The 23,995-nt window shown below is 34.8% G+C and overlaps 1 protein-coding gene across 1 annotated transcript; it reads left to right on the top strand.

Annotated features, from left to right (window-relative positions):
* Positions 1 to 16,427: 16,427 nt before the first annotated feature.
* LOC141617784 (uncharacterized) lies at positions 16,428 to 20,803 on the top strand. The gene is made up of 6 exons (XM_074434932.1): positions 16,428 to 16,852; positions 17,256 to 17,886; positions 19,087 to 19,221; positions 19,308 to 19,383; positions 19,627 to 19,741; positions 20,314 to 20,803. The coding sequence occupies exons 1-6, from the start codon at positions 16,428 to 16,430 to the stop codon at positions 20,801 to 20,803; spliced, it is 1,872 nt and encodes a 623-aa protein (XP_074291033.1).
* The last annotated feature ends 3,192 nt before the right edge of the window (positions 20,804 to 23,995 follow it).

Consider the following 23,995-nt stretch of genomic DNA (forward strand, 5'->3'; position numbering starts at 1 on the left):
TGCTCAACGCATCTGCCACCACCTTTGCTTTCCCTTCATGGTATATGATATCCATGTCGTAGACCCTTATCAGCTCTATCCGCATCCTCTGTCTCATGTTCAGCTCCTTTTGAGTAAAGATGTACTTGAGACTCTTGTGATCTGAAAACACCTTAAAGGTCGCCCCGTAAAGGTAGTGCCTCCAAATTTTGAGAACAAATACAACTGCACCAAACTCTAGATCATGTGTCGGATAGTTCTCCTCATAAGGTTTTAATTGCCTAGAAGCATAGGCAATGACTTTCCCATTCTGCATCAACACACATCCTAACCCATTCTTTGAAGCATCTGTATATACCTCAAAGTTCTCAAACCCTTCAGATAAAGCTAAGAATGGAGCTATGGTCAAACGCTCCTTTAATGTTTGGAACACCGTATCGCAACTTTCATACCAATGAAAGCTGGTCTCTTTCCTCATTAACGCTGTCATAGGTCAGGGGATCTTTCAAAAGTCTTTCATGAATCGACTATAGTACCCAGCCAAACCCAAGAAACTCCTGATCTCTGCCACATTCTTCGGTGTTTCCCACTTAGACACTGCCTCTATCTTTGTAGGATCCACAGATACACCATCTTTAGAAATCACATGCCTCAGAAAGACAACTCCCTCGAGCCAGAACTCACACTTAGATAACTTTGCATACAGCTGATTGTCACGCAATGTCTGTAACACTAACCTCAAATGCTCCTCATGCTCCTCCTTAGTTTTGGAATAGACTAAGATATCATCTATGAACACCACCACAAACCGATCCAAAAACTGACTGAAGACCCGGTTCATCAAATTCATAAACACTGTCGGTGCATTAGACAACCAAAACGGCATCACCACATACTCATAGTGATCATACCTTGTTTGAAAAGTTGTCTTCGGTATGTCCTCATCTCGAATCCTCACCTGATGGTAACCTAACCTCAAATCAATCTTTGAAAAGACTTCTACCCCACTCAACTGGTTAAACAGATCATCTATCCTTAGCAAAGGATACTTGTTCTTCACTGTAACCCTGTTCAGCTCCCTGTAGTCGATGCACAACCTCAAACTCCCATCTTTCTTCTTCACAAACAGAACTGGTGCTCCCCACGGTGATACACTAGGCCTAATATATCCCTTATCTATCAAATCATCCAGCTGTTTCTTCAGCTCCTTCAACTCCTTAGGACCCATGCGGTACGGGGCCTTAGCGATTGGTCCCGTCCCTGGTTTCACCTCCACACTGAAATCTATATCTCTCTTCGGTGGCAAACCTGGTATCTCCTCTGGAAAATCATCTGGGAACTCTCCCACTATTGGTATCTGATCAGCTGTCGAATCCACCTTACTATGGTCTTTCACATGGCATAGAATCAAAGGACACCCCTTCCTCAGATAGGACTTCAATGTCACCGCTGCAATCACTTTGACTTTGGGTTTGACAACAAACCCACGATAAGACACACTAACTCCCTTAGGACCTCTCAAAGAGACTCTCTTTTGGTGACAATCTATTCTAGCCATGTACTTACCCAGCCAATCCATACCAACTATCATCTCAAAACCATCCATAGGAAACTCTAACAGATCCACTGGAAGGTCAACCTGTCCAACTATCATAGATACACCCTTACATAACCTCCCACAGGACACTGACTCACCTGACGGTATAAAAACCTCATCTTTTACAGACTCAAACTCTCTTAAATCCAAAAGCATAGTATGGCTCGACGATATAATAGAGTGTGACGCCCCCGGATCAAACAAAACAAAGGTAAAAACACCATTAAAAAGAAAGGTACTCATGATCACGTGAGCATCATCCCCAGCAGCTTTCTTGTCCATTATGAATAACTTGTCGCTGGTCTTTTGTCCACCTCCCTGGACTGTACTAGCATAAGTAGACGGCTTGGCAGCCGACCCCTGGTTGTTGTTAGCTGCCAATTTCTGATAAGAGTTACCGCCATTGCGGTTAGATCCACCGTTGTTGTTACTATGACCTCCTTGGTTATTCCATGACCCAGCCGGCCTGTTGCTCGCATAACTCTGAGACGGACCCTGTGAGAAACTCCCATGCGATGGTCTCTGAAAATCTCTCCCCACAGCACTAGTACACTAATGCCTCTTGTGGCCCATACCGCCACAGTTATAGCAAGAGATGTTCCATCTAATTTACTACCACCACGACCACGCACAAAACATGCTCCACTACTAAAACCCGATCCCGATGAGTAAGCCCTCACCTGGTTGTGGTTACCCCTCTTGTAACTGGACTGACTACCACCCTCACTCTCAGCCTTCCTCTTCTCGGGACCCCTCTCCCTGTTCTCCTTGGCCACTTTGACCAACCTCTCAGCTCTCCATGCTCGCTCATACACTTCCTTAACATCTGTAAGGACCCGAACTGGTAGCTTCTCCATTATCTTGTAAGTCAAGCCCTTCTCAAACCTTAGTGTCAAGTTCTCCTGGTTCAACCCCATATCCTCTGCATTTCTAGACTTCTCATTAAACTTATGATAGTACTCAGCCACAGTCATATCTTGAGTCATCTTAAAATCGTCAAACTTCTCCCTCAGCTTACTACGAACATGCTCAGGTACAAACACTCGGCGCATAGCTATCTTAAACTCGCTCCATGGTATAGCTGACTTCCCCTGCCTCACATACAAATCAAGGGCACTCTCCCTTACCTTATCCCACCACTCTCCCGCAGCATCTCTCAAGTAGAACGCAGCTTGTTCCACTTTGAAGTCCTCAGGACAGTGAACCACATTCATGATATTCTCCATCTCCCTATGCCAATTGTCGAGCAGAATTGGCGCTCCGGTACCTATATATTCCTTTGGGTTGAAACAGGCTATGGTAGTGCTCATCTTAGCGAAGTCTACCCCAGCCTGTTTGTCCTTCCCAAACTTCCTTAAGGCCCCAGTAAGCGTCTCTTGATCCTCAAGCATCTTGGCAACTTCATCTATACTCATCAACTCAGCTCTAGCATACAAAGCGGATCTCTTTGGCGGCATCTTTGAACTATATAAGAGAAGAGGCAAACATAAACACATAGCCTAAGGCTCAACATGTATATAACCTGTGCAAACCACTCTCGATCGAACAACTAAACCCACTCGATCGAGTTGAGGTCACTCGATCGAGTTGCCCACTTACTCGATCGAGTACCTCAACTCCAGAACCTGACCAGAACGTATTACATAACCCCCTCGACTGAGTCCCACAAGTACTCGATCGAGTATCCCTCACTCGATCGAGTACCCTACTTACTCGATCGAGTGCCCCAAAACAGCAGGGACTGCCCAAAATCGTTATATACCCCACTCGATCGAGCCCCACCTACACGATCGAGTATCCCCCACTCGATCGAGTCATGCTGACTCGTTAGCTACCCGCATGCTTAACTCAACTACTTTTCACAACTATATATATATATATATATATATATATATATATATATATATATATATATATATATATATATATATATATATATATATATATATATATATATATATATATATATATATATAGGCAAGATCCGGTGAGTCCACCTATATATTTGAGTCCATGAGTCCATAAAACAATATCACGCACTATACAAAACAATATCACGAATTTTTTTTTCAAATTATTTTTCGAAATTTTTTTCCAAATTTTTTTTTTCGATTTTTTTTTTCGGAAAATTTTTTTTTTCAAATTTTTTTTTTCCAAATTTTTTTTTTCGAATTTTTTTTTTTTCGAAAACGTTTTTTTTTTTAAGCTGTGATATTGTTTAGTATAACATGTGATATTGTATTACAAAACAATATCACGATTTTTTGTTTCAATTTTTTTTTTTTTTTTTTTTATGTAAGCTGTGATATTGTTTAGTGTAACGTGTGATATTGTATTACAAAACAATATCACGACTTTTTTTTGGAATTTTTTTTTTCAAATTTTTTTTTCAAATTTTTTTTTTTTTTTTGAATATAAACTGTGATATTGTTTAATATAAAGTGTGATATTGTATCATGGACTCACGGACTCAAAAAGATAGGGGGACTCATGTGATCCTAATTCTATATATATATATATATATATATATATATATATATATATATATATATATATATATATATATATATATATAGTGTCAAGTTCTTGTAAGTCCTTCATATCTTTTGAGTCCATAAGTCCCTCCCATATCCCTTAGATCATGCTTGGTGGATGCTTGAGATTGAAAGTAAGAAACACACTTAACACTAATTAATTCACTTCTCTCTCTAGTTTTAATAATACATTTACTAATTCATTATCATACACAATTAACACCACCATTTATCTTATACTTCAAAGTTTATGAAAATTTTGTTAACACTTTTCCAGTTTCAGTTTTTTTCCGTTTTTTTTTTAGACAAGTTTTCGACATTTTAGGATTTTACGAGTGTAATTCCAACAGCAAAAAGTGTAACTTTAATCTACGAAGCGGTTTTGACGGATATTATTTTGAAATTTGTAATTTTAAGGAATGTTTACAATAATTTTGCGTCTTACGAGTTTAACTTCAGTCTTTTATGACTGATTTTGACGAATAATATTTTAAATTTTTGTAATTTTATTACCACTTATTGTAATTTTAGCATTTTTCGAATGTTATTTTAACGACAAAAAGTGTTATTTTAGTCAAGGAAAGTGTAATTTCAGTCCAATGAGAGTGTTATTTTAGTCCAGCAAAGTATTTTTATAGTCCAGGCAAATGTAATTTCAGTCCAATGAGAGTGTTATTTTAGTCCAGAAAAGTATAATTTCAGTCCACTGAGAATATAATTTTAGTCCGTTGAGAGTGTAACATTAGTCCAATGAGAATATGACCAAGTCCATGGAGAGTGTAACATTAGTCCAATAGTAGTAAGTGTAATTCTAGCAGAAAAAGTGTAATTTTAGCCGAAAAAAGTGTTATTCTAGCAGAAAAAGTTTAATTTTAACAGAAAAAAGTGTAATTTTAGCGGAGAAAAGTGTAATTTTAACGGAGAAAAGTGTAATTTTAACAGAAAAAAGTGTAATTCTAACAACAACAAAAAGTATAATTTTAGCAGAAAAAGTGTTATTCTAGCAGAAAAAAGTATAATTTTAACAGAAAAAGTGTAATTTTAATGAAGAAAAGTGTAATTGTAACAGAAAAATGTGTAATTCTAACAACAAAAAGTGTAATTTTAGCAGAAAAAGTGTTATTTTAGCAGAAAAAAGTATAATTTTAACAGGAAAAAGTGTAATTTTAATGAAGAAAAGTGTAATTTTAACAGATAAAAGTGTAATTCTAACAACAACAAAAAGTGTAATTTTAGCAGAAAAAGTGTTATTCTAGCCGGAAAAAGTATAATTTTAATAGAAAAAAGTGTAATTTTAATGAAGAAAAGTGTAATTTTAACAGAAAAAAGTGTAATTCTAACAATAAAAAGTGTAATTTTAGCCGAAAAAGTGTTATTCTAGCAGAAAAAAGTATAATTTTAACCGAAAAAGTGTAATTTTAATGAAGAAAAGTGTAATTTTAACAGAAAAAAGTGTAATTATAACATAAAAAAGTGTAATTCTAACAACAAAAAGTGTAATTTTAGCCGAAAAAAGTGCAATTCTAGTGGAGAAAAGTGTAATTTTAAAAGAAAAAGGTGTAAGGAACACCCATCTCTACACATAAAAAACCAAGACAAAATGAAAGGAGAGGAGGCATGCGTATTTCATCTTCATTTGTTTTAGATCCCACACAAATATACCCAAGTTCATACTATTACCCAAAAAGAAATATGCATCTAACAAAAGAGACAAAAAATATAAAAGAAAAAAAAACCACTATGGACACACAAAACAAAACCAAAAAGAAAAAAAGAAAAAATCAAAGAAAACAAAAAAGCAGACAAAACCAAAATCCACATAAAAGCCACACAAACACACCACTTCTACGACAAAACAAAAGAAAAAAAAAAGAAAAAAAAGAAAAATCAAAGAAAACTAAAACGCACTGACAAAAACAAAATCACCAGAAAACCCACACACTTTTTATTAGATCTGAAAATGAAAAAAAAAACAAAAAAATTTAAAACAAACAAAAACCCTCTTAAATATGAAATGGGTCGGAGAAAGGATGACTCGTTGCCGTTCTTTGTGTGGGATAGGGTGCGTTTGTTGGTGGTGGTGGTAGTAATGGCGGGTGTTGTTGTGCGGTGGTTGAAGGACAGCCCGATGGTGGTGGAGAACAGATCCGGAAACAAAAAAGGGGAGGAGGTGGTGTGGTTGGTGGATGTCGTAATGGTGCAAAGGAGGTTGCCAGGGGGAGTAGTGGGGGTTGCGGTGGTGGCGACTTTAGTGGTGTTGTGTCGGGATTTGGTGTTGTTGTGGTGTGATGCGTTGTGGTAGTTGTGGCCGGATTTGGGTGGTATTATTTTCAGATCTTTTTTTTTTTTGGTTTGTGGTAGAAGGTAGTGCAGTGGAGGTTGCCGGGGGGAATAGTACGTGGGGGGTTGTCGGTGTTGTTGTTATTGTTGTTGTGGGGTGGTGTGTCGGATGTGGTGTGTGGTGGTGGGATGGTGGTAGGTGGTCTCGGGTGGTGGAGGCTGTGAGATGGTCAGCGTGGGTTGTGGGTGTGGCCGTGAGGAGGTGATGGTGGGTGGTGTCGGGATGGAGGGTGAGGGTGGTGGTCGTAGTGGGGCCGGTGGAGGTGGGTGGAAGAGGAATATGGAGGGAATTTTTTTTATTTTTTAGATTTTGAATTTTTTTGGTTTTTGAGAAATGAGAGGTTTTTGAGAGATAAAGTGAGTGAAATTGTGTTGATGAGAGATAAGTAAGTGTAAAAATAAATTATATATAGTGAATTAGTTTTTAATTAGGTGGAATAGTGAGGGTAGAGTGAGAAAGTGTTAAATTGGCTAATTAATCACTTATTTTCCCTTTTAATCTCAACCATCCATCTTCTTCATCCAATGGCCCATAATAGGACTTATGGACTCAAATGTAAGACATGGACTTAGTTGATCTTATTACTATATATATATATATATATATATATATATATAGAGAGAGAGAGAGAGAGAGAGAGAGAGAGAGAGAGATAGAGAGAGAGAGAGAGAGAGAGAGAGAGAGTTAGGTTCTTGTAAGTTTTATTTCTTATGGTGAGTTTGTGCTTTGAAATCTCAGCCACTAGATTATATTAGAGATGAATGACCAAGATCTAATCTTACCTGTCATATAAAATCACTGTCATTTACTTATTTTCTCTTTTTTCTAGTGTTACTCTTTTTTTTTTACTTTAATATTTTTTATCTCCTTTTTTTTACCTCGTGTTATTATGCTGTTATTGTGCTTTTTTTTTACGACTTTGATTTTTTTTTCTCTTATGTTTTTATCTAATTTTCTCATTATGTCACCTTTTTTTCTTTTATTTTTGTACCATATTTTTTTTACTTTAAATTTATTTTCTCTTTTTTTTTACCTCCTGTTATTGTGCTTTTTTTTTTACTTTGAATTTTTTTCTCTCTTTTTTTACCACGTGTTATTGTGCTGTTATTGTTATTCTGGTGTTATTGTGATGTTAATCCGGTGTCACTTTGATTTTTTTTTACTACTTTTGATTTTTTTACTTTTTTCTACCACGTGTTATTGTGCTGTTATTCTGGTGTTATTGTGATGTTATTCCGGTGTCACTTAGATTTTTTTTACTACTTTGATTTTTTTTTTCTCTTTTTTTTACCACATGTTATTGTGCTGTTATTCCCGTGTTATTATGATGTTATTCCGGTGTTATTATGATGTTATTCCGGTGTCACTTTGATTTTTTTTACTATTTGTTACCACGTTTTATTGTGTTGTTATTCTGGGGGTATTGTTATTCTGGTGTTATTGTGATGTTATTTCGATGTTATTGTACTTTTATTCTTGTGTTCTTCTAGTTCTATTGTAGTGTTATACTTATGTTATTGATTGTAGTGTTACTTTGATGTTATTGTACTGTTATTGTGGAGCTATTCTTCTGTTATTCTCACGTTTCTTTAATTTTCTCATTATGGTAACACGTTCAGAGCCTTAAAAGTTAGAACCATACTGTCACACATGTTGATCCCAAGCCACATATTTCAATAAATCCTCCTTTTATATGAGACTCCTTAGGTAAATTGATTGAATGCAGAAATATAAAAACCATATCTTCACATATATACTTGAGGGGAATAATGCATAGATGTTATAGAGATAAAGCGCTGCAGCTACATAAACATCAAGTTACAAATATAGTTAAAGTTGGGCTGTAAATTTACGCAACACAAGGGAATTAGGTGTCGTATAAGTGATCCCCACCTGCAAGATTACCACCGACTGATTCATTTTCCATTAATTTCTATGTGCTTTCTCTCGTCGTCTTCATTACATGTTATACTCAACCAAATTCGTCGTTGTCCAAGTGTACTTTTATCCTACTCCGGAGTCCAGATGGCTGCTTTCTTCATCACAAATTGAACATTGATCGTGGTCTAAATCGAGTTTTTAATTTTGTTTTTTGTTCGATGATTCTTACTGAATAAGGCTCATATTGAGATTAGCTTTCAACCTTCGTTATTCGTTGCCCGGAATCAAAACCCGATTCGATTCACCAATACTCATCAGTCATCAGAACCTGACATCAATCGGCGACAAACCTGAGCAAACTACCACGACCTCCAACACCGATGAACTCCGTTGAAAACTACGGCGCGGCATTGCCACAGATTCAACAGAAAGACGATCTGGTAACAATGGCAAAAACACAAGCACAAAGCAAACGATCGACTGAGTAGGAGATGTAAGCTGGTACGAGCAACACAAATTCGATCTCGGCGAAAACACAAGCACAAAGCAAACAAATGAACACATAAAATCTTTAGGAAATGTACTATAACAATCAATTGAAACAAAAATTTATCATTTGCCAACAGATTATAAAAATAAAAAAAAGATAAGATAGAGATGAAAAGGTACCAGGTTAAAAGGATGGGATTCCAGAGAGCAATGGTACCAACGATTAGACCGAGGGAATACTCATTAGAATTGGGGATACTTTTGGACCATGAAAGGCGGAAAAATAGCTCAAAATGGAAGATTTGGCGAGTGATGGAAGATGATGATCGAGATTGAATTCATGAAAGTATACAAATCTTAGTCATGATATACTTGTCCGATCGTAATTCTCATCAACAAATTGATGTGCTAAGTGATCTGAATTCTTGTCAGATTGTAATTCATAATTAGAAAAATTGACATGTGAAGGATGAAGATATATGGAAAAGGCTGTTCCTCTAATTCTTGATGTTATCAAGAGAAAAGTGACAGTGGAAAAGACAAAAAAATAGATGAGGAGAGAGCATGAGCGAAAGATGGAGTTTAGTTTTGATCTGGGCGGTTCCTTATAGTTTAATCCTATAAGAACCAAACTCACGAGATCCCGCATATACATATATATATACATATATATATATATATATATATATATATATATATATATATATATATATATATATATATATACATATACATATATATATATATATACATATATATATATATATATACATATATATATACATATACATATATATATATATATATGTATATATATATATATATGTATATGTATATATATGTATATATATATATATATATATATATATATATATATATATATATATATATATATATATATATATATATATAACGCAACATCCTATTCACATGTTTCTATAAAGCCACGTTATAAATCACCATCATGCAATTTCATTATTCACAACATATAATCATATAAATTACTTCACCTTTCGCCACCACACCTTCCATTCCTCCACAATCATTTATCCATCAATTCATACAACACATTACTCAATATATATACAATAGGACATTAATAAGCACATAGCGATCCAATGACACCCCATAGTGACTGGTTCAAAGTTGTAGGGCGAGTTCACGACTTTAGGACGTCTCCCAAGCCTTTGCATTAGCTCCTAACAACTCCTACCCTGGTTCATTCTATTTTGACTCCCTAGATTCATTGGGTTCATTAGTTACAGGTTCCAAAATCGTCGCTCTGATACCACTTTGTAACACCCCCATACACCAAGGTGCCTTACCAAGACAACCTAATGCATGGAAGTGCTACAATCTCGGTTACCCGAGGCAATGTATATCCAATTGACCCTAAAGAAACGTACTTAATTAAGTAAATGAGTTTAAGTGTTTACAACCATCGAAATCCCAAAATTGATAAATGAAATACAAGTGTTCCAAAATCAAAACCAACTAAATGAAAATATAAGTTCAAGACATAGCGGAAGACTATAACAACTCATGGTGACTCCATCCTAGCTATCCCTCGCGCAAACGATCTTATACCTATTCAATAACTGCTCACCATCCCCGAATAGATCACCATAGTTTTCAAAACATTTAAACGGGGTCAGTTACTGATTACACAAGATACAACACACAGATCACCCAACTCCGTCATATCTCCACACACCTAACTACACACTAAATTGTGTAGTCCTGCCAGAATACCCATTGCAACAGATATTCCACGCCGCCAGTGGGGGACCGTAGCCATAACCACCAAATCGCCGCTCATCTATTCCGAGCGAAAACCTAAGTTCCTTAATGCGCACATCCCCTCCTATGGCGAGTCCCACAGAGGGCGGATCAAGGGCGTGAAGCCACTCCCGCAAGTGACTCCACTCAGCCGAGGACACGCCTCGCGAACCACAGACAAACACAACCAACCATATTATATAACAACAAGTACCAATATGATAAAGATCAACAACAGTAAACAACCAACAACAATTCACCAACCAAACTATGTAATCAATAACCAAGAAGGGAAACCCTACCTGGAATAAGCAAATCCCCAAGAGCGTCACAATCAGCTACTTAAAACTGCTTCTCTACAAAATCACCTCCTATAACCACACAATTATATAATCACTATCTAATACACATCATACTCCTAAAATCCCCCAAAAATACCCAATTAGGGTTTTACACGAAATCAACAAAAAGACATAAAAACTGTACAAGGATCTTACCCACAATACGACGAACTCAACGGCGTAAAGAACACAATGATTCGACAACCCTAGCCCATAGGATTTGATAGCAATGCGAAGAAGGAAGCAACATAACTTTGTTTTGGTTTTGAGAGATTTAGAAAAAGGTAAAAAGTGAAAAAGAAACTAACGGAAGTGTTTATATATCATTCTCGCATTGCTAACAAAACCCGTCAAAAATAACCCGTAGAACCAACTTACTCGATCGAGTACGTCACTTACTCGATCGAGTGCCCCTTACTCGATCGAGTAACCCACTTACTCGATCGAGTACCCATCAGCAGAACACTGATTCAAAATCCAAACTCACTTACTCGACAGAGTAGGCCTTACTCGATAGAGTAACCAACAGTATAGAAAATCGTAGTATTACAGTTGGGACTTAGTATCATGTTAAGTTATGGGTGAGTTTTGTGGTAATAAAAGAAAAGAACTTGAGGATCTAGAGTGAGTGTGTGTAATAATTGTGGATCGTGAGTTATGATTATGGAGATAAGTGCATGTATAGAGGAGTATGTCATTTTGGTGGTAATGTGGAAGAATTGGAGTATTGATTATGCTAAGGATTTTGTGGTATAGGTTAGGTGGTGTGCTGAATTAATTGAGGTATGAGAACTATTAGAGAAAGAAAGCCCTGGAAATAGAAATGGTTGTAGGTGTTGAGGTTATAGTCAGTTATCATTGACATGCGGTGGTGATGAGGATAATGAGAAGATATAGATAAGGATATAGTATTATTAGTGAGTTACGAGGACGTAACATTTATCTTAAGCGGAGTAGGATGTGACAAAGATAGTTTCATGGTTGTACATGTTGTAGTAGATGTGGAAGTTTGAGCCTTGGTGGAGAATAAACGGTGGATTTGTATTATGGTTGATATTGTTAAAGGTCATGACCATGCTTGTAGTAGTATGATGTTTAGGAGGGTGAGTAAACTTCGATAGTGTTAACAGTTTGGCGATGATGTTTATGTGTATGAGTAAACTTCGAGGACGAAGTTCATTTTAAGGGTGGTAGAATGTAACCTTCCGTTTGGTGGATGGTCTTGATATATGATTTTCTAGTAGAGAATATGTTAGTGAGACGAAGCTAGCGGTGTTTGTGGATAGTATTCAGTAGTGTTGGAGTTTGTGTCGAGAGGCTATAATATAGTTGATATGATATCGTGAGCCATATTGTGGAGGTAGGCATAGTTGGTGGAGTTAGTGTTGGGACTTCATGTTTTATAGGTTAGGTCAAAACTTCGGGGACGAAGTTCGCTTTTAAAGAGGGAATACTGTAATACTACGGTTTTCTGTACAGTTGGGTACTCTATCGAGTAAGGCTTACTCTGTCGAGTAAATGAGTTTTGGTTTCGAAACAGTGTATTGTCTGATGGGTACTCGATCGAGTAAATGAAGTACTCGATCGAGTAGGGGTCACTCGATCGAGTAAGTGACTTACTCGATCGAGTAAGTCTGTTTTACGGGTTATTTTGCCGGGTTTTGTTAGCAATGCGAGAAATATTCATAAACACCTTTCGTCAGTTTATTTTTCACTGTTACCTTTTTCTAAAACTTCACAAGACTTAAACAAGTTACGTTGCTTTCTCCTTTGCATTGCTATCAAATCCTAAGGGTTAGAGTCGTCGGATCATTCTATTCTTTACGCCGTTGAGACCATCGTATTGTGGGTAAGATCCTTGTACAGTTTTTATATCATTTCTTTGATTTTAGTTGAAACCCTAATTGGGTATTTTGGTGGATTTTGGGAGTATGGTGATTGGAAGAACTGACTGGTAACTCGGGCGGAATAGAACTAACTCGAGCGAGTTAGCCACAACTCGAGCGAGTTGTTTTCAACTCGAGCGAGATAGTACTGAAATTGCTGATCTACTCAAGAAACCGGGCGAGCTAAGCCCAGCCCGCCCAAGTTGGCCCTTGAACTTGTGATTCCTCTTCATTTTGCACGAGACACACACATTCTATCCTATTCTCTTCTCTATCATCATCTTCTTCAATTATTTACACACTCTTTCATCCCCAATTCATAAAAACTCACTCAAATCCCCACCAAATTTAACCAAATCACCTTCTAATTACTCCAAATTTTATTCAAATCCATTTCTACACAATAAAAACCAAGTTTTCAACCTTCTACATACCCAAAATCACCCATTTTCGTCACTTTAAAATTTGGGGATCCGAACATTCGTAAGCCTCATATTGCATTTCGGGTTTGATTATTGCCTTCTACCTTTGATTCATTGGTGCTAGTGTGCTTCTACGACATTTTCAAGATTAATTGGTTCTTATTTGTGAAGATTTGAAGCATCTTTTAGGGTGGTGATTCTTGGTGTGCTTAAGGCAACAATGGTGAATACAAGGAGAAAAGAGAAAGCTACTACTTCTAAGGGAACTAAGAGGAGAAAAGGGAGTAATTGTAATGCACCACCGGAGTTCCAAAGCCGAGAAGAGGAGCTAGTACCGGAGGTGGAGCAACTTGAGCATTTCCCGGAAATGGTCTTTCTAAAAAATGAGCATAGGAGACGATTTTTGGAGCTACTAGGTATGGAAATTGGGCCTACTCATTTCATTTATCGTACAATTTTGGATAAGCTTGGTAAAGAAAGTCAACACAAGTCTTTCTTTAGTGGAATGGGTCTTGAGACTATGTTTAATATGCATGAGGTGACATATCTTAGCCTCACTTTGGAGTTCTTATGTCGGCTCAATGTTTTTCAAGGAGAAAGATATGGGGTATGTTTGGAGTTTAGGTTGTGTAATGAAACCCATCGGATGCATTTGGGTAGTTTTGGTAAAAATTTCGGACTTGTTATACCCGAAACCGACCTTGAGAAACCCGTGGGGTTCACGGAGTCACACTTGTGGAGAGCAATTACCGGCTTGGAATTACGTGGTTTTAGGAGATGTCATGCTTTCTATATTCATCATCCGGTTATTAGAGTTGGCATCGATTTATTGCGGGGACTATCATTGGTAGGAGTGACACGGGAGGCGTTAGTCAACTTGGCATGACTTTCCTAGAGTCATACTTGAATGTCCAAGGATTAGAAAACTACAACTTTAACACCCCTCTTAAGATGCTTATCCGGTTAAGAGCTCTAGCATAAGAGACTTCTAAGAGCAAGGGAGTTGTGATTGGTGCCCTTGTGACTAGGATGGCCAATGTGTTGTGTCCGCGGTTCAATGATGATGAGAGATATATATTTACCCAGAGATACTTTGATTGATGAAATGACTATCTTTAGGTTCCATAAATGGTGTAAATATAATGGGTCGGGAAGAATTGATTGGTACACAAAGGGGAGTACTACATTCACCCTTCCTTGTTTCGAACTTCCACTCACCGAACCTAGCTCGAGTTACCTTGCACCTATGCCGAGCTACCTCCTTCCCATTGAGAGGATAGTGGCTTCACCACCTACTCGACATAAGGGGGCACCTTCCACTTCTTCCCATGCACCACCACCATCCCAAGGTCCAAGCCTTGGCTTTCCACCATTTCTCATGGTGTTCGACCCTCTTATGCGGAAATACCTCCATATCCCCATGTATACCGACCCTATACTCCTCCTTCCGACACACCACCTTCGGGCATTGACATCTTGATGGGTATGATGAGCAACATGGATTTTAGGATCCACTGAGGGCAAGAAGATAACTACTTGGCCCTATACCCTCAATATTATCACATGGCTCAACAAGGGTAAATTAACCCTAATGGTCCTAGGCCTTCGTGGGTGAAAACGCACGTTATGTTCCCCAAACCAAGGCATGGATGAAGATGAACAAAGAAGAGGAGAGGAGGAGGAATAATAATAATAATAATAATAATAATAATAATAATAATAATAATAGTAATTATAATTATAATTATAATTATAATTATAATAATAGTAATAGTAATATTAATAATAATAATAGTAGTAATAGTAATAATAATAATAATAAGAATAATAACAATAAGAATAATAACAATAAGAATAATAACAATAATAATAACAATAACAACAACAACAACAACAACAATAACAATAACAACAACAACAATAATAACAACAATAACAATAACAATAACAATAACAATAATAACAATAATAACAATAATAATAATAACAATAATAATAACAGTAATAATAGTAATAATAGTAAGAGTAATAATAGTAGTAATAGTAATAGTAATAATAATAATAATAATAATAATAATAATAATAATAATAATAATAATAATAATAATAATAATAATAATAATAATAATAATAATAATAATAATAATAATAATAATAATAATAATAATAATAATAATAATAATAATAATAATAATAATAATAATAATAATAATAACAATAACAATAATAATAATAACAATAACAATAATGATAAAGATAATGATAACGATAATAATAATAATAATAATAATAATAATAATAATAATAATAATAATAATAATAATAATAATAATAATAATAATAATAATAATAATAATAACAATAATAATAATAACAATAATAATAACAATAATGACAATAATGATAAAAATAATGATAATAATAATAATAATAATAATAATAATAATAATAATAATAATAATAATGATAATAATAATAATGTAATAATGATAATGTAATAGTGATAATGTAATAGTGATAATAATAGTAGTAATAATAGTAGTAATAATAGTAATAATAGTAATAATAATAATAATAATAATAATAATAATAATAATAATAATAATAATAATAATAATAATAATAATAATAAAATCTATTGACAGAAATAAGAGTGCCAGAGATTTTGGATGCATTAAAATCTATTGACAGAAATAAGAGCCCAGGTATTGATGGTTATTCTTCTGGCTTCTTTTTGGATGCCTGGACTGTAGTTGGTCAGGATTTTAAGAATGTTGTCTTGGAATTCTTTCAAACTTGTTCCATGCCTAAGGTAGCTAATTCCACTTTGCTTGTCCTTGTCCCTAAGATGGATACCCCTCTTACTGTCAAAGACTACAGACCTATTGCCTGTTGTACTACATTTTATAAGGTCATTAGTAAAATACTTGCTAATAGACTGAAACAGGTCCTGGACTCCATTGTTGGTCCAGAGCAAGCTGCTTTTGTGGCTGATAGAGATATTTTTGACAATACTATGTTAGCTCATGAGCTTGTGTCTAAATATGGTCGTGCTTATCTTACTCCTAGATGTTTATTAAAGGTAGACATCAGGAAAGCTTTTGATTCAGTGAATTGGACTTTTCTCAAGGACTGTATACTCTATCTTCATTTCCCTTCAGCTTTTGTAGACTAGGTCATGGCTTGTATTACCTCTCCTTATTACTCTTTGCTGGTAAATGGTGAAGTGCAAGGGTTTTTCCCTGGTAAATGTGGACTCAGGCAGGGTGATCCCTTGTCCCCATACATTTTTGTTCTCTGTATGAAGGTGTTATCAAGGCTTCTCAGAACACTCCCTAAGGTGAAGAACTTCTCATATCACCCAAAGTGTGTTCAGTTGAACCTTACTCACCTTATTTTTGCTGATGATTTACTTATCTTCACTAGAGGGGACCTCCCTTCAGTCAAAGCTGTGTCTGACTGCCTTGATCAGTTTAGTATGCTTTCAGGTCTGGTTGCTAATAATCCTTCTAAAACTGATCTCTATTATGGAGGAGTTGCAGCTGATGTTAAGGATCTTATTTTGGCTGCCACTGGGTTTAGTGAAGGTAAATTCCCTTTCAGGTATTTGGGTTTTCCCTTGTTCAATGCACAGATTACCCAAGACATGTATCAGCCCCTGCTTGATAAACTATAAGCAAGTATTCTGCATTGGGCAAACAAGAATTTCAGCTATGCTGGGAAAACATTGCTTGTGAATTCAGTCATTTTTGGCTTAAACAACTTTTGGGGGGGCAAGTATTTTGTTCCCTAAGGTGGTCATAAAGAAAATCAACAAGATTTGCAAGGATTTCCTGGGGGGTATTTCTGATGGAACTCGAAGGCATACTTTCCTTAAGTGGCAATTACTATGCTCCCCAAAATTAGAGGGGGGGATAGGCATAAAAGAAGTCCTAAGTTGGTATTGTGCGCAAATGATCAAATGGGTCCGGAAATTGCACAATAAACCTCAGTCTATTTGGACTAGATGGGTTCAAACTTATGTCCTTAAAGGGCAGAGTCTCTGGTTAGCTAGGCAAACAATCTCAAATTCTTGGTATTGGAACAATGTGGTTAAGATGAAGGATCTTCTTCTTAATATTGCTGGCTCTTCTTCCCTTGCAATGCAGCTGCTTGAGAGGTGTACCTATCATGCTAGGTTTGATACTAATGCTGCTTATGATCTGGTGAGAAGTAGGCGTGAGCCTGTGCCTTGGCATTCATTTGTTCATGGCAAAGGCTGTCATCCCAAATACTCTTTTATTGGCCTTATGGTTATGACTGATAGCCTTCCTACTGTGGCTAAGCTTATTACCCGTGGGTTGTTTTTGGTTAATCGCTGTGTGCTCTATGAATGCTCTATGGAGGACCTTCACCATGTTTTCTTCAACTGTTCTTGTTCTCGGCAAGTTTGGGCTGCTGTAGCTCAATGGGTGCATCTCCCCCTGTTTTTCTCCTTGGATGCTATTGTTCAAGCTTTTCTTTCTGAGTTCAGGAATGGCAAGCAAAAGGCGTGCTTGATGGCCTCTTTCCACTTCATCTGGAAGGAAAGGAATTCTAGGATTTTTAAGGGGACTAAGTCCTCGTCTGATTCTCTTTGTATTGTTATTAAACGTGCTGTCTCTTTGCGTCTATATGGCTCTTCTGCCTAGGTTTTTTGTTGGTTATTTTCTTTTTTAGGGGGCCTCCTTGGTCTCCTTTGTAGGAAAGGGTGGCAAGGATCTTGTATGCAACGCTTATTTTGTTGAAATAAAAGATCTATAACTTTTCTGCAAAAAAAAAAAGAAATTAATAATAATAATAATAACAATAACAATAACAATAACAATAACAATAACAATAATAATAACAATAGTAATAATAATAATAATAATAATAATAATAATAATAATAATAATAATAATAATAATAATAATAATAATAATAATAATAATAATAATAATAATAATAATAATAATAATAATAATAATAATAATAATAATAATAATAATAATAATAATAAAAATAACAACAATAACAACAATAACAACAATAATAACAATAATAATAATAGCAATAATAACAATAATAATAACAATAATAATAACAATAATAATAAAAATAACGATAATGATAATAATAATGATAATAATAATGATAATAATAATAATAATAATAATAATGATAATAATGATAATGATAATAATAATAATGATGATGATGATAATAATAATAATGATGATGATGATGATGATGATGATGATGATGATGATGATGATAATAATAATAATAATAATAATAATAATAATAATAATGATAATGTAATAGTGATAATAATAGTGATAATAATAGTAGTAATAATAATAATAGTAATAATAATAATAATAATAATAATAATAATAATAATAATAATAATAATAATAATAATAATAATAATAATAATAATAATAATAATAATAATAATAATAATAATAATAATAATAATAATAATAATAATAATAATAATAATAATAATAATAATAATAAAATCTATTGACAGAAATAAGAGTGCCAGAGATTTTGGATGCATTAAAATCTATTGACGAAATAAGAGCCAGGTATTGATGGTTATTCTTGGCTTCTTTTTGGATGCCTGGATTTGTAGTTGGTCGGGATTTTAAGAATCTTTGTCTTGGAATTCTTTCAAACTTGTCCCATGCCTAAGGTAGCTAATTCCACTTTGCTTGTCCTTGTCCCTAAGATGGATACCCCTCTTCATCGTCAAAGACTACGGACCTATTGCCTGTTGTACTAAATTTTATAAGGTCATTAGTAAAATACTTGCTAATAGACTGAAATAGGTCCTGGACTCCATTGTTGGTCCAGAGCAAGCTGCTTTTGTGGCTGATAGAGATATTTTTGACAATACTATGTTAGCTCATGAGCTTGTGTCTAAATATGGTCGTGCTTATCTTACTCCTAGATGTTTATTAAAGGTAGACATCAGGAAAGCTTTTGATTGATGAATTGGACTTTTCTCAAGGATCGTATGCTCTATCTTCATTTCCCTTGACTTTTGTAGACTAGGTCATGGCCTGTATTACCTCTCCTTATTACTCTTTCTTTGGTAAATGGTGAAGTGCAAGGGTTTTTCCCTGGTAAATGTGGACTCGGGCGGGGGTGATCCTTGTCCCCATACCTTTTTGTTCTCTCGTATGAAAGTGTTATCAAGGCTTCTCGAACACTCCCTAAGGTGAAGAACTTCTCATATCACCCAAAGTGTGTTCAGTTGAACCTTACTCACCTTATTTTTGTTGATGATTTACTTATCTTCACTAGAGGGGACCTCCCTTCAGTCAAAGCTGTGTCTGACTGCCTTGATCAGTTTAGTATGCTTTCAGGTCTGGTTGCTAATAATCCTTCTAAAACTGATCTCTATTATGGAGGAGTTGCAGCTGATGTTAAGGATCTTACTTTGGCTGCCACTGGGTTTAGTGAAGGTAAATTCCCTTTCAGGTATTTGGGTTTGCCCTTGTTCAATGCACAGATTACCCAAGACATGTATCAGCCCCTGCTTGATAAACTATAAGCAAGCATTCTGCATTGGGCAAACAAGAATTTCAGCTATGCTGGGAAAACATTGCTTGTGAATTCAGTCATTTTTGGCTTAAACAACTTTTGGGGGGGCAAGTATTTTGTTCCCTAAGGTTGTCATAAAGAAAATCAACAAGATTTGCAAGGATTTCCTGGGGGGTATTTCTGATGGAACTCGAAGGCATACTTTCCTTAAGTGGCAATTACTATGCTCCCCAAAATTAGAGGGGGGATAGGCATAAAAGAAGTCCTAAGTTGGAATTGTGCGCAAATGATCAAATGGGTCTGGAAATTGCACAATAAACCTCAGTCTATTTGGACTAGATGGGTTCAAACTTATGTCCTTAAAGGGCAGAGTCTCTGGTTAGCTAGGCAAACAATCTCAAATTCTTGGTATTGGAACAATGTGGTTAAGATGAAGGATCTTCTTCTTAATATTGTTGGCTCTTCTTCCTTGCAATGCATTTGCTTGAGAGGTGTACCTATCATGCTAGGTTTGATACTAATGCCGCTTATGATCCGGTGAGAAGTAGGCGTGAGCTCGTGCCTTGGCATTCATTTGTTCATGGCAAAGGTCATCCCAAATACTCTTTTATTGGCCTTATGGTTATGACTGATAGCCTTCCTACTGTGGCTAAGCTTATTACCCGTGGGTTGTTTTTGGTTAATCGATGTGTGCTCTATGAATGCTCTATGGAGGACCTTCACCATGTTTTCTTCAATTGTTCTTGTTCTCGGCAAGTTTGGGCTGCTGTAGCTCAATGGGTGCATCTCCCCCTGTTTTTCTCCTTGGATGCTATTGTTCAAGCTTTTCTTTCTGAGTTCAGGAATAGCAAGCAAAAGGCGTGCTTGATGGCCTCTTTCCACTTCATCTGGAAGGAAAGGAATTCTAGGATTTTTAAGGGGACTAAGTCCTCGTCTGATTCTCTTTGTATTGTTATTAAACGTGCTGTCTCTTTGCGTCTATATGGCTCTTCTGCCTAGGTTTTTTGTTGGTTATTTTCTTTTTTAGGGGGCCTCCTTGGTCTCCTTTGTAGGAAAGGGTGGCAAGGATCTTGTATGCAACGCTTATTTTGTTGAAATAAAAGATCTATAACTTTTCTGCAAAAAAAAAAAGAAATTAATAATAATAATAACAATAACAATAACAATAACAATAACAATAACAATAATAATAACAATAATAATAACAATAATAATAACAATAATAATAATAATAATAATAATAATAATAATTATAATAATAATAATAATAATAATAATAATAATAATAATAATAATAATAATAATAATAATAATAATAATAATAATAATAATAATAATAATAATAATAATAATAATAACAATAATAACAATAATAACAATAACAACAATAACAACAATAACAATAATAATAACAATAATAATAATAGCAATAATAACAATAATAATAATAACAATAATAATAATAATAATAATAATAACAATAATAATAATAATAACAACAATAATAACAATAATAATAACAATAATAATAATAAATAATAATAAATAATAATAATAATAATAATAATAATAATAATAATAATTATAATAATAATAATAATAATAATAATAATAATAATAATACGTAATTTATTTTCACAATACATATTTTACTCATTACAATACTTTTTGTCCCTTAGTTTCCATTTTGTCTACCCTTGAGTAAAAAACAGTAAACTTAATTCTCTCTGTTAGTAACCTTAATCAATTGTACTAAATGAACAAATTCCTTCAATTGCGAATGATAATCGTGTGTAGAATACGTATTTAATTTGTTAATTACATCATTACTAGTCAAATTAATGTTTTACTTTCATTTTTTTAGATTTTTATAATCAGTTTAGGGTTTTTGCTAAATGGGGTTTCCGTGTCAGTGTTCGCCGGGACAGAACAGAGAGGGAGCGTGGCTAATGGGGTGACGCAGTGTGTACTGCGAGGTTATTGCTAGAGGTGGTGAACAATGGGCGCCGCCATGAAGGTCGCAGGAGACATGGGAGGGGAATAGGGGCATCGACGGAAGTTCATGTGGGTGGCGGTGGGTGGCTAGGGGGTGGGTAGCGGTGGTAGTGGACGGTGGTAGGTTGAAGCCGGAGGTTGGGGGAAGAAAGTTGGTGGTTTTGTTTTTATTTTTCTAATGGAGTACAATTTCGTTGAGTGGAATTGAGAGGGGCAATTATGTCAAAAGCGTACTGTAATGAGTAATATGCGTACTGCAAAAATCAACACATACTGCGAAAATCAACACCCTAATAATAATAATAATAATAATAATAATAATAAGAAGAAGAAGAAGAAGAAGAAGAAGAAGAAGAAGAAGAAGAAGAAGAAGAAGAAGAAGAAGAAGAAGAAGAAGAAGAAGAAGAAGAAGAAGAAGAAGAAGAAGATGATGATGATGATGATTGCCTCGATGAAGGGGGATTTGATTGAGATCGTGATTGTAAGATTCCTTTCCTTCATCTATCTCTCATGTGTAGTTGCATTATATTATATGTTAGATTAGTTTGCATCTACCTTGCATTTGCATTTGCATTTGCATTTAGTTATATAAGCATGATCACCTTGCATCCATATGGAGTAGACTTGCATTTGTATTATATTTCATATCACATGTGCATCATATAGTTCATATTGCGTAGATTGCATTGTAATATTGTTGGAATATGTGTCCTCCGACAATAATGCTATCACAATTGTCGATCATATTGATCACATATTTAAATCTCATTACAAGAATACGGAAGGGATGATACATTACATATATAGTCAACTGGTCCACACATATCGGTAATGATTGGCTGGCTAGAGTTTGACATTACAGTCGTGCGACGGTGGTGATCGTTGATCCTCGAGGTCACACCTAAAGGACGATTCCCTTAATTGAAAAAGGTTAATTAAGCGTATGTCGATCTGATTAATTAATTCCTTAAAATTGAACAAATTATTATCATAAGAGAGAAAATGACATCTTATTATAATGTGATTAAATAAGATTTTATTTAGTAATTTAAGAAGTTATATTACTAAAATTAATCGGTGTTTGCGAAACAATCGAGATGAGAATGATAAGTTAGTTATAATTACAAGATGTTGTAAATTATACTAACTAGTAATTAAATGACCATTTTATGAGAAAGTAATTTTGAATTAGTAGTCAATTTGTTAAATGTGATTTATTTAATTTGTAAATGATATTTAATTTGTTAAATATGCATTTTAAATTAAAACATGACATAAGACATGTCACATGCCACATGACATACTATTGTACAATTGACAAAAATAAAATGGACTCCATATTACACATAAAACCGAAATTGGTGGGCAAGTGTTAGAAATTTTGTCTTTTTCCATTTGTCTTATTCATTTGTCTAATATGCTTGATAGTGACATGACTATGGACAAAGGCTTACACAATTTGTCTTGTGAAGACAAAAAGGAAAAAGAAAATTGGTCCATATACTCCTTAGACCCACCGGTTTTAGAGCATGATTGAGAGGATTTTTCCTCAATTTATTCATTCTTCTTATGTTTTATGAAAAACAATACCTTCTATCTCTTGTTCTTCATAAAAATTCATTTTTATGAATCTAATTTGTACAAATCAAACACTAATAATACTAGTAGTAGTATATGAGTATTAGTAATCGATTTTAAGGTAAACCACAATAGAAATATCTAGTACATATTATTTTGTGGGATTTTGGGATAGTCTTGGGTGCTACTTATTGGAGGGCTTCTATTTTGAAGTCATGAATGTTCATCCATTATTGGAAAGCTCAAAAACTAACAAGAAGGAGATCTTGTTGGTGCCCATAAGACCGAAATTATCATAGTAAGGGTTGATGATTTCTTCTCTTTTAATTTATGTTTGCATGCATAAGATCTAAATTAATTTTATGACTAAATTAATTTGTTACATATATGAATATGTTAAAAATGAGACATAGATTCCTAACAAATATAGCTCATGTAGTTATGCACATTTAGTTTATTAATTTTGCATTCATGCATGGTCACTCATGACCGAACGTCATTTTTCCTACACTAGCAATTGTGTTTAAATCGGTTTAGAAAGATTTGATCATAGGTGACCAAAGCTAATTTAAATTATCTTTCTTCTTAATAGAAAACATGCATCACTTTAGCTTAACT

This window comes from Silene latifolia, chromosome X, assembly GCF_048544455.1.
Source record: "Silene latifolia isolate original U9 population chromosome X, ASM4854445v1, whole genome shotgun sequence".
Taxonomy (NCBI): Eukaryota; Viridiplantae; Streptophyta; class Magnoliopsida; order Caryophyllales; family Caryophyllaceae; genus Silene; species Silene latifolia.